The sequence below is a fragment of the Sturnira hondurensis genome, unplaced genomic scaffold (assembly GCF_014824575.4).
Source record: "Sturnira hondurensis isolate 20B ecotype Veracruz unplaced genomic scaffold, ASM1482457v3 Scaffold0022977, whole genome shotgun sequence".
In the NCBI taxonomy this organism is placed as follows: domain Eukaryota; kingdom Metazoa; phylum Chordata; class Mammalia; order Chiroptera; family Phyllostomidae; genus Sturnira; species Sturnira hondurensis.
Genome location: NW_028095608.1, coordinates 2185971 through 2198570, shown reverse-complemented (window position 1 = coordinate 2198570; position 12600 = coordinate 2185971). Strand labels below are relative to the sequence as shown.

The following is a 12600-nucleotide window of genomic DNA, read 5'->3' as shown; positions in this document are numbered from 1 at the left end:
AATTACTCTCTCTCTTTGTAGGACACGACACCTGGAAGGATCGTGCCATCTGCTCCACTGACTCCCAAACATCCTTGTTTTTAAAATTGGTTTGAGAGGGAGAGAGGGAGAAACAGCAGTTTGTTGTTCCACCTATTTATGCATTCAGTGGTTGATTCTTGTATGTGCCCTGATGTGGGGGGCAACTTTTCCCATAAGTCCCCCCATCCGCCACAGATGAAAGTAAACACTGTGAAGACATGATCTGCTTGGGGAAGAGAGGTGACTGATCCCTCAGAAGGGAAGGGCCCCGAGCCCCTTCCTCCAGGGGCTTTTATTGGGTTGTAATACACAGGAATACAGGGCTACAAGGATCAAACAGTAGATAACATTTCAAAGAAATCTGAGGGCTTAGTCTGAGTCAGTCTGTCTGGAAGGTAGTTGGCAGAAACTTTAGGGTCTCCTGCTCAGACCCTTAACATATGAATGAAAGCACTCTTAGCAGAGCAGGTTTCACAGGGTTTTGAGGAATTCTTTGTGATGCCAGATTTCTCCCTCTGGGCAAGGCAAGGGACTGCACCCCTCCCCATCAGGTATTCAGGCTTAAGGGGATTAGAGCCAGGAAGCACTTCTCCCAGAGGGCATGGGGACTCGGGCTATGTCACATAGCCGGGAGGGCAAGGATCTATTGCTCGCTCTTTGTTGCAGCCCCCAAGTTCTTCCATGATGACCTCCCAAGTGATCATGTCTGGCTTAGGTTGCCCTTCACTGTGAGGGGTCTTACAGGTCATTGACTTCCCACCATGCTTTGGGGGCAGGGAGGAAACTGAGGCAGCATTTGCTACCAGAGACAAGCTTTGTCTCCTGTAGCTTGAATTCCAGAGTCACTCACTCATCCTTAGCCATGGGGGGTACAGTTACAATTCCTGAAACCAGTCAGAGTGGTCCACAACACCCTGACAAGGAGTCAAACCCATAACCTTGGCGTGTGGAGGAGACATGCTAACCACCTGAGCACTGGCCAGAGCCCCCAGGCATTCTTGATTACCAAAAGATCATTCACCTTTGATCTGGTTAATTACATCAGCACCTGAATATAGACATCCCTTGACTGAAAGGAAATGCAAAAATGGGTTTATCTAATTTCATAATAATACCAGGTATCAAATGTTGAACACTTAATGTCTTATTGCAATCTCTTATTTAATCTTCATTTTATAAAACAGGATTCATGTCCTCGTCCATATTTCGGAGGCAGAAATTAAGCAAGAAAAAAGTATTCCATTGTTCATACAACCTGAGAGCAATGGAGTGGGGACCCCAACAGCCCGATCCCAGAGCCTAACACAGTAACTTATGAGTTAAATAGACATTTAATTCCAAATACCATGAATATCAGTATTCAGGAAACAATATTTGTGGATTTAATTGTAAGGATTACTTTTAAACTTTTTTAGAAAATCCAAAGTGTGGAGTATTTTGTGTTTATGGGCTTTTTCATTTGTTTGTTTTTCAGTTTTGCCTAAGAATACAGCAAATTATTTTTGTTTCATAAACAGGAATGTGGTACTTAATGAGCTTCAGGTGTTGAACTGAGGGCTAAATTTGCTGACTGCTAATCTATCTTACTTTAATAATGAGGTAGAAGAACAAGAAGGAGAAAATGTTTTGACAAACACTTTTTAAAGTCTTGTCTTTGAATCCTGCAAATTTACATCATAAACATGGAACCAAAACAGAAATAATGTTTAAATTGGAACTAGTTCACTGAGAACAAATTCTTTTCTCCACAAAGAAATTGATTAATGTTCAATGCTTATTTTTAATGCTTTTCTTCATCAACTGAAACTGCGGGGATTCAGAGCTGGTCCCTCCAAGATGAGCCTCTGTGGTATGCGGATTTTCTTTTTGACCCACACATATGTCAAGACAAACTTCTATTTACCAAACATCTTTTCTTCTCGTCATCCTGAAGTGACCTTTTGAAGCCTCCAAGGCAGCTTCCCTCATCCCTGGCTCAGAATGCCTTACACACCCATGTTCCCTTTCTGCCTCTGAACCTTCCGTGCATGAGGGGTCTCTGAACTCATGTAAGTGCAGTTCCAGTGCATATGTTTTCAATTGGGTCATTTCCTGTTGTTGGTCTGTCTCATGTCTGTTTGATTGTCGGACCAGGCGGAAGAACCTTGAGGGAAGAAGAAAATTTCTTGCTCCCCACAAAACTAAGTATTTCGCTTTTGTTTTCCTTAAAGGGCAAGTTTTAAAATAAAGATGACTTGAGAGAATCAAGTGAACTAGCCAGTATTGTCTTCTGGCCCTGTCTGGAAGGGAAGTTCCGATTAAACAATCAAGTTGAAACCTGGAATTTCTGTAGTATTTGGGACACAATTCAAAGTCATTAACAGGTAAGAGTTTTTGGTACACTGGCAATTAAAGATCAGTTGTTAACATCCTATGACTTGTGGAGTATTTATTTAACAAATATTTATTGGCACTGTCATGTACCCATCACTGGAGTTAAAATGACAAGACAGGCAGACCAAGGCCCTGCAGCCTAGAGGGCAGGACAAATGAGAATCCTCACGTTACAATAAAGAAAAGTTAGGGCCAGGGAAGAGAATCTCTACAAGCGCATGCTGTCCTTATTGTTGTTTTACTGATGAAAAACCAAAGGCAAAGGTTGGCTGGTCACCTTGGCCAGATGGCTCACTTGGTTCGAGCATCATCCCACACACCAAAAGGTGTGGGATTGAGCCCCAGTCAGGGAACATACCTTGGTTGTGGGTTCCATCCCCAGTGGAGGTGTGTATGGGAAGCAACCGATGGATGTCTGTCTGTCTCTCTCTCAAATCAGTACACATATCCCTGGGTGAGGATTAAAAAAAAATGTTGGCTGGTCAGAGTGCACTGGTTATTTACAAGTGATTGATCACAGAGTCCCAGATTTCTTTATTCCTGCTCCACTCCCACTGCTTCACTTGACTGACCTGGAAGAAAAACACACAAAAGAAATTAAACAACTTGCCCGAGGTCACCCTTCTAAGAGCTGGGCCTCAAACCTGGGAACCCTGGAGTCAGCATTCCTGCAGGTGATCACTCACCTGACCCTCCCTGGGAGCAGCCGATTGAAAGAGCCTGGCCATTGAATAGCTGCATACACCTAATCCCTTGCAGTTCCCTTCGTGAATTGTGCAGTGTGATGTGTAGCTCACTCCTTTTGTAAATGTGTGTGTGTGTATGTATGCGTCCTAAACTGGTGTTTGGGAGTAATTAAATAAAGGTCATGTATAAAGTTAATAAGTAATTCTGTTAATTTTGTTAGACATACTAGTGAAATTTTTTCAATGTATTCAATGAAAATATAGATTCTAAAAATCCTTTAATCATGTATAAATGTTATGTTTTGTTAACATGAAATAGAACATAGAAAATATTTTATAAAATAAAATATAGTAAGTTCACAATTGTAACTGGAATAGTTTGTGTGCTTGGACAGGTATGTTTTCAATACCTTCCTGTATAATACGCACCAAACCTAAAAGAAATGTAAAAATTAGCACATGTTTTGTCTAGTAAAACTTGAAAGCGGGGGGGCTGCCTTGTTCTGTACAGCCACCTGGGGTCCTGCTGCCCACCACCCACGAAGTCCAGAGGCAGAAGTTTGGTCAAAAAGGAAAAGGGGTTTTTTACTTAAAGGCTATCCAATTTCGGAAGAATAACGGACTTCTGACTCAAAGTCCATTCCCTTTAATACCCGCAAAGGCAAATAATCCCTCCACCTCTTGCCAATTCGGCTCAACGATGTGCCTGGATTCCCTTCTTCCAATCAAAAACACTCCCCTTTGGGAAATGCAGGCCGCTTAGCTGACGCCCAGGCGCAGTTTCGCTCCAGGCGTCTTTTGGCGTCTGTAGGCGCCGGTGTCCTTCTCCCGCCTGCTGCCCTTTCCCCTGCCTGTCTGCACTGCTGCTGCTTCTCGTGCGGGGAGGGGCTTGTAGCCTGGCCACAGGGTCTCCAGGACCTGTGGGACCCCGGCCCCGACTAGGATAGTCAGGGGGAGGAAAGAGAGCGAGCTTCTGAGCGAGCTTGTACGCGAGCTCGGTTTTAAATCTTTTGTCCCCAAATCCTACGTGCCGTGGAGTGCCCAACTTGCTAGCCAATTACGGCTAACGTCTACCGCTCGCATCAGCCCGCGCAGTGGCTCTGGCCCTGCTCCCACTACCATGATCTGCAAGAAAGGAGGGTATTTCTAGGCATGCGGGGACACAGTGCCTCTGCCCAGTGGGGTGTCCCACGCAGTTTGTTTACCCTCACCCCGGGGTATGGCACAGCCTGCTGTGGCTTCAGTCTGCCACCTTGGAGTTTCCTGCCACCCTTCCCCCTTCTCTGGGGAAGACAGGCTCTCTCCCATCTCAAGGTTCCCTTCCCCACTCCCGGAGCACAGCCTCCCTGGGGCATCAGGGTTCCCCTGCTCCCCAGCGATCTGGCCAGACGACACCCCACCCCCCCCACCCCCCCCCCACCCCCCCCGCGTTAAAGCCTCAGAAAGCATTCCCGCACTGGCCTGGGCTGCTTTGGGAGTTCGGTGGTGCCCTTCTAATCAGCTTTGTTCGTGAGAGNCCACGCAGTTTGTTTACCCTCACCCCGGGGTATGGCACAGCCTGCTGTGGCTTCAGTCTGCCACCTTGGAGTTTCCTGCCACCCTTCCCCCTTCTCTGGGGAAGACAGGCTCTCTCCCATCTCAAGGTTCCCTTCCCCACTCCCGGAGCACAGCCTCCCTGGGGCATCAGGGTTCTCCTGCTCCCCAGCGATCTGGCCAGACGCCCCCTCCCCCCCCCTCCGTTAAAGCCTCAGAAAGCATTCCCACACTGGCCTGGGCTGCTTTGGGGGTTCGGTGGTGCCCTTCTAATCAGCTTTGTTCGTGAGAGTGGTTGAAAAGACTGCAATACATGATGCGGTTCATTTCAGATGGTTCGCACTGTTGATGCTCTCTCTGTAACCTCCCTCAGGGGCAGTTCTTTCTTTCTTTCGAGAATAATCAAGGAAAGGAGAAGGAAGTCAGGAAGGGAGGCCTGGCTTCGCTGCCACCCCAAGACTTTATAAGCCACATGTCTGATTTCAGAATGTCCTGACTAAGGTCAAACATGCCACAGTTAACCATCAGCAGAATGATGAATAAGACAGGAAAAGATAGAAAGTTTAGGGTGGGAGTGTGGTGCCTTTGTTAAGCATGCCCCCAAATAAGCACTATTTCAGACGGCCTCTTTGGTGCCTGGGAAAGTGTTACACCCTAGGTCAGCACACCTTTTTGTGAGATTTAGAATGGGTGGAGAGCGGTCTTTTCTTTTGAAAAGTGGGAGAAAGATGCTTGGACAAGCCAAGTGGCAGCGGAGACCCTATGATAATAGGAGGAGCACGTGTGGAAGTCGGAGACCTAGAAGTGCACTGGAAGCATCCATTTCTCCGAAGCACTTGGACATCTTCCCGCGCACAGGAGCTCTTGCTAGAAAGACCACTCCCCTCATCACGCATCAGTTTGAATTCCCTCCTTTCTCCTGCCACTGGCCTGATGACTCCCACCTTTTCTCATTCCTGTGGGTGCTCCTCAGTGCCATTCAAACTCACACAGACTCGCACCACTGTCCCTCCAGTGTTTACTACCTGCCATGTGTGGGTCCTGTGCTAAATAAAGGATGCAGGGATGAGACACGTGCCTGCCCTGAGTGACCTCAGCCTAGCAGGGGAGGCTGACCAGCAAAGCATCCCTCCTGGGCAGTGTGTGGGGTGCTCATGGCAGGGGCAGGGACAAGCTGTACAAGTAGAGGAGATTAAGCCCATGAAGGCAGGGAGGGAGGGAAGGCCTCGCAAAGGAGGAACAGACTCAGAGAAGGGCAACCACCCCACATCTGAAACAATGACTGGAAGAAAAGGTGACATTTTGGGAATAGCACTGCTCAGGGAATGCTGAGTATGAAATGCATGAAGAAACCACAGCCAGCCAGGGTGAAGGCAGGTTCCCTGCTGGTGGTGCTCACTGGCACTCACTGATGTAAAGGCATTTCCTCATATTTGTTGGCATCTCCCATTAGTGAGTCACACAGCAGAGAACAGAGGCCTGAGGGTTGAGACTGTTTCAATTGCCTGGAGCAGTGATTCTCAACCTTGCTGCCAACACCTTCTGAACCTCCACTGCTAACCAAAGACTGGTCAGAGTGGTCTGGGGTGGGGTCATCGGGAATTTCTTGTTTAAGATTTTTATTTATTTGTTTCTAGAGAGAAAGGAAACGAGGAAGAAAGAGAGAGAAAAGGTAATGTGTGGTTGCTTCTTGCACACCTCACACTGGGAGCCTGGCCCACAACCCAGGCATGTGCCCTGATTGGGAATTGAACTGGTGACCCTTTGGCTCGCAGGCTGGCACTCAATCCACTGAGCCACACCAGCCTTGGGCTCATTGAGAATTTTTAAAAGCAGCCTTGGTGAAGCTGATATGCACCTGCAGTTGAGGCAATTCGGTTCAATGATGAATTGACCATGTGGGGAAACCCAGTGGAACATTCAGGGAAACATGCGGGATGGACCACACGGGGAAACCCAGTCTGGGAAAGAGATGTTCCTGACAATGCTTGGGGAGAGGCCCCGCAAATTCCAGAGCAGGTTTTTAAAAAATTTTTTAGCTCTGTGAGTGCTCAAAGGGGCCTGCAGAAAGTATGCAGCCCACAGGAAAGGTGGTTCTGGCAAGGGTGGCCGTTCTTGGTTTTCGCCAGGGGTCACTCAGGTCATGTCAAAATAATAGAATTAAATGTGGACCATAATACCATTTTATTGTTCACACTGAGTATTCGAAAGTTCTTTTTTCCCTCTACAGCTACTACAGGGATGGGCAAAAGTAGGTGTGCAGTTGTGAATAGACAAAAGTTTATTCTTGTATTATTATCATGTTATTTATTTGTGTACATAATGAAGGCCAGCAATTTAAGCATTTATGACATTGTACCTGAGGGCACTGTGCCACTGTGACATTCTCTTGAATGTCTCTTGAATGTTAATCAAGTTGTTATAAACATAACCTGTCTTTTTCCATACAAACAATGGTGAGCCTCCCCCCCCCACCCCGTACTTAAATAGAGAAGCTTTCTCCATCCCTAGCTGGCCTTGTAAACACATATCACATGTTTATCAGCACACCTGCCGCTTTGGCTTCTTGGGAGCCCCAATCAGGCACAAGGACTTGGGGGTGGGGCCTGAAGGACCCCTGAGCATTTCATGTGCCCTCGGGGAAGCCTGCCCCGCTGAGGGGGCAACAGGGAAAGACTTTCAGGCTCTGGGGGTCCTTGGTGGGGGCTCCTCACTGACAAGTCTCAACATCTCCAGCTCTCACCTTAAAAAGAATGACGTCTGTCAGTTACGTAGTAAGTTATTAATTAACAAATCTAAACAGGAAAGAAATCCTGTCTCCTCTGTGCTCCCACCTGAAATACAAAAGCACCCTAGACGGACAGTGTGGTCACTGCGTGGGCTGCCCGGCACATGAGAAAGCTCATGGACAGCTGGGCCCACTCAACGCCTTCTTGTCACATAATACAGGAAACTGGGTGCATTTGTCATCTTGTTAACAATCAGCAACTTCTTAACATACAAGTTTCTGACTCTGTCATGTCGATTTGTCTGCTTTCACGTCAAAGCTGCAGAGAGCACCTGTCCAACTTATTTCACGAGCACACAGGAACTGGAGACATGGCAGGAAAGAGACCAAGTCACTGCCAGGCATTTCTGTGTGACTGACTAGATGGTGCCAGCGTTTGCCTGTCCATTCATGTCCTACTAGCCTGGCCAGTGAGAGCTTCTCTAATTCTTTTAGACTTTTGATTGATTGCTAATGACCCTTTCCCTCTGACCCAGTGGTTTTCAACTGAGGGTGATGAGAATCCTCCCTGGAGCTCTAAAATAACGCAAATATCCAGGTCTTAACTCAGACCTCCGCAACCTAAAATCAGGGCTAGGGCTCCATATGGACACATTTTTAAAATACCTGCTGGGGATTATGGAGTGATGTCCTGGGTTAAAAACTCCTTCCCAACCCATTCACCTCTCTCAGTCAACCCTCACTCCTTACCCCCCAATTCACCCTTTCCCAACACATCAGTCTCTAATTCTTTAAGGAAGGTGAATACTAACCCAAATGAGAGTTTTTAACTATGATGGAAAATTTAAGTGAAGAAGTGTGTGGTTAACCAAAGAAACTGGTTATTGTTTGAAAAAAAATAAGCATGGATTCTTTTTTTCTTTTACAAATTAAGTTTAATTGATAATTCAGCTTCAGAAATAAAAATAACTTCTAAAATGAGAGTATAAACATGTTTAGTAAGTGTTTTTCAGAGTTTATCTCCTTTCTTCATTTATTAGCAGACAGTACTAATCTATTCTCTTGCCTAAATATTATAAAGAAATTAAGATTTTAGGTAGATGAGCTACCCGTACCCATCCTAAAACACTGCAAGTCCTCCCAGTGGCCTCAAAGAAAGAATGACTTCCCAGTTTTTCCATAATGTCTATGGCTGGAATATAGCACCTGTGTGAAGTGAAACAGGAAGTCAGGTTTCCTCTAAACATCACCCAAAGTGTTCGGTATTAAACATAAGGACTTGGGCATTTCAGGAATTTTCTAACTACCAAACACTTAATAAAATGAAGCAAATTAAATGAAATTTATAAAGGTTGAAGGTTCTAAATGAGCCAGTGTAGTAAAAGTATGAAGTTACCCCACAGTTATGAGTGGAAAACATCACATTTCCAGCTGTTGGTGGAAATCCATAAATATCTGAGAAAACAGACTGTGAGTAACAAGCACATTGCTGCTTTTCTAGTAACACTTGAATTACCGCTTGCAACTCTTTGTTTGTTTATAATCCATTTCCTGATCAGTAAGGACTCAGAAACAGAATTCCTGCTTTATTCTCCATAAGCTGTTGACAAGACAGAAACAGAGGGGATTCGTAGCACACAGCAGCTCAAGCATTGGAACAAACGGACATCTGAGAGATCGACGCTAGGAGCACGTGTGGCGTCCTCTGTAACGGGCTTCAGGTGTGGACAGTGCCAGGCACAGCACTCATTGGATCAGCATGCAAACACTTCAGTGACCACGCGCCCGGTGCTGGCAAAAGCATCTAGTCATTCCTACTACACAAAGTGAATCTGCCCAAAATATGTAAAGGCTCTGCAATTCAAGAACCTATCTGTGCTGCTGCTAAGAATAAGTCCTTTCCCACTAACTCCTTCTCCAGGTAAGAAAACCAAAGGCATAAAGAAGTTCAGCCTGGTGAGTGATAGGTCAGGGTGGTGGTTTCTGACCCATCTCCTACAAACACCTGTTTATTTCCAAACAGAGCACGTACCTACAGTCATTTCTTGAGAACCTATACTAACAAGCAAAGGCACAGAAACCTGAAATCAACACTTACTTCTAAAATTCTAGTTTTACCTAGTGATTCCATCTTCCTCTCTGGCAATCAGACTGCCTGCTGTGTTTCCTGAGGCCTCTACTTTAGAGGATGAATAAGGCATTGAAATCCGCTAACTGGACTGCATACTCCTAAACAACGAAGAGTTGACTATAGTCTCTATTTAAACTTTAAGTACTAACGATATTTTCGATAGTCTGGTTCTATTCCCTGGAAGTTCCACCTCACAATGTTAAATTCAGCTAAAGAGACAATACTACCATTTATACTTAATATTGCTAATCTTTGGATAAGCAAGAAAGTAAAACATTGATACCCCAAACATATTTCACTGGTGAAAATCACATAAGCATATTAGATACAAGAGTATTTTTAAAGATATCAAACATTTATTTACCAATACTTTTCCTGGTCTTAAATTTTGGGTATTTTGGAATTTCCCATCTTATACTTTTTTTCTGACCCTAGCTCCTCCTAATTTTACACTACTCAAGCAATTTGCTTTGTTTTATCAAAGAAACAAACAACAAACGCTGATATTTCATTGCATGTAGCTAACAACTCAGAAATAAAGAATCCTATTTATGAAGCACACTGCGTCCTAAGCCGTAGAAACTGAACTTCATCGGTGTTACAATGCCGGGCATTACTCAGCAGGTAAGCCTTTCCCTTCACTTAACGAGGCTTGTCAGTTTCCACTGCGTGGGCGGGGCCAGGGGCGGGGCCAGGCTGGTGTGGCCCGCTCACAAGTCGCTCTCCCCGTAGAGCGCCGAGGAGAAGGCGGCGTAGTCCAGCGCGCCAGGCACCGATCCCGGGCCCTTGTAGGCGGGCATGCGGCTCAGACAGTACTGCGCCTGATCCGGGGGCAGCTCGCGCCGCAGCTCCTCCGCCAGGATATAGGGCTGCAAGAGACGGGGTTTGCCGGTCAGTCGCGGGGAAGCCTGCAGTGCTTCCTGCAGTGCAGGAGCCTGCAGTGCAGGAGCTTGCTGCTCCTGCTGCTGTCGCCACGTGGGGACGTCGGGGGTGGAAAGCACTGGGAGCGACAACCCACCCACCTTCCTCACCCTGAGCCGCTGCGGAGGGGGCGAGGGGTGGATACTGGGACCCCACACACAGGCGGCGTGTGACCTGTGTGACTTGTGCACGAGAAAGGGGAGCAGTTCCCCGATAGGCTTACTAAAATACCAGAAACAGGCTGCAATGGAGAAGACCTCGCTCTAAAATAAAAACTGCCATTCAAAAATGGAATCTTTAAAAAAAATGTCACATGTCCAACAGGAAATAGGAGAATTCTGGTAAAACAAACTGGCTGGTAAGAGTCACAATAAATGAATAGCAAATGTCACACTGTGATTTACAAAAGGGGGTTGGGGGCTTCGATGAGCCATGGCTTATTACCTCCTAGGCCCAAGTGGGCTATCTCCCCTCCACTTCCTCCCCGTGAGAAAAGATTCATTTTCAAATAAACAGTCCTCTTATGATACTTTCCCTTCTCTGATGGTATAAGGGACTATCATGACCCTGCTAATGTGCTCTATTACCCACCTCCCTTTCCGCCTCACCCAGAACACTGGGTAAAAGAATCGAATACCTCAAACTGACTTTATAGCTGCTGAGATGTTTTTTGTTTGGAGGATGATACAAAAATTCTAGACTTGCAATTAAACTCTTACTTAATTTTAGACAATATGTAATGAAAAGCTTGCCAGTTTTTTAACCACTGGACAGCTCTTTAAACTTTGTGTGGGCACAAAGTTAGGGTCATCGATCCTTAAGAGAAGGTCCCAGTTCCCTAATGTCTGAATTGTGTTTTCTTTTGAGTCTTATTTACCAACTCAGGATGCAAAATGGGGTGGAACCAGTAAAACACACACACAAAAAAAACTATAAAATACACACTCTTGGTTTCTCCCATAAACTCACTGTGAGGCTCAAGCTCAAATTTTGGGAGAATGTGTTTTTCTGGTCTGGGCAAACCACTGCTGTTTCCCTGCCACTTTCTGGGTTCAGTGCTGCTGTGGAACAAGCACTGGTGTTGAACAGGTTTTACGTGCAACGCTGTTCCTGTGCTCATTACAAGAATGCAGTGGGCTGGTGCAAGCACAGAGGGAAACCCGTCCGTGCAGACCTTATCGGATGCCAGGATGCGGAAGGAGGCGATGACCTGCTCAGCTGTGTCGGTGTCGGCCGTCTCTCTGGTCATGAAGTCAATGAAGGACTGGAAGGTGACAGTGCCCTGTCCGTTGGGATCCACCAGGGTCATGATGCGGGCAAATTCGGCCTCACCCTGAAGCAGGATTGCAAAGAAACATTTACTTCAAGAGCTCACAGTGACAGACAGAACTATTCTCTGGCTCTTCCCTACTGCCTGCATTTTCCTTTGTGTGAAAGAATGTAAGTATTCCTGCATCCCCTTTAGTCCTTGGAACAATTCCCAGCATGACCTAGGTTCTCCATCCAATGGCTGTAACAGCTGCTCTGGCTGCAAGCCAGAAGCTCCTGAATGTCAGACTTCCTTCCGCCCTGGCACTCATCCTCCAGGGCTGAATAGAAGAAGAGGAATTCAAGGAGAGAGTTGGGCCCTTTCTAGACAACTGAGAAAAGCAACATGCTAAATAGAAGACTGTTCAGAAGATGGCTCTCATGACTTTTACTTTCAAGGTCTGAGAGGCAGCTCGTGTTGAAAATACACATTAGTGGGTAACAGAGAAGTGAGGTGAGAGGTATCATCGCAGCCCAAAGGGAAATGTTAAGACTTTCTTAGTGACTTATTACTAAAACCTGTTAACCTTGTAAAATATTAGAGGAAACACCACTTAAAAATCATCAGGACACTATAAGCCACTGAGGGTACACTTCAAATGGGTGAACTGTATAGTATGTGAATTATATCTCAATAAAGCTGTTAAATATTATCAGGAAAGCTTATGTTCTCTTCCTTCACTAAAAAATATCTGACTGCCCTGGCCAGGTAACACAGTTGCTTGGAGCATTGTCCTGATATGCCAAGGCTGCAGGTTCAATTCCCCAGTCAGGGCATATACAAGAATCAATCAATGCATGCATCAATGAGCGGAACAACAAACTGATGTTTCTTTTCCTCCCTCTCTCCTTCCCTCCCTCTAAAATCTGATCAATTACTAAATAAAAATATATGTTCT

At 45.8% G+C, this 12600-nt stretch overlaps 1 protein-coding gene across 2 annotated transcripts in view; it reads right to left on the bottom strand.

Annotated features, from left to right (window-relative positions):
• Positions 1–8756: 8756 nt before the first annotated feature.
• Positions 8757–12600, bottom strand: part of ACTN2 (actinin alpha 2) — a 64719-nt gene continuing 60875 nt past the window's right edge. The window contains exons 20-21 of one of the 2 annotated variants that reach the window (XM_037037353.1): positions 11568–11726; positions 8757–10341 (exon numbers count right to left, since the gene is read on the bottom strand). In XM_037037353.1, coding sequence (XP_036893248.1) covers positions 10183–10341; positions 11568–11726 — 318 coding nt within the window. In that variant the 3' untranslated portion in view covers positions 8757–10182. The remainder of the gene's footprint in view (positions 10342–11567; positions 11727–12600) is intronic. The other variant, XM_037037354.1, reaches the window with a different exon arrangement.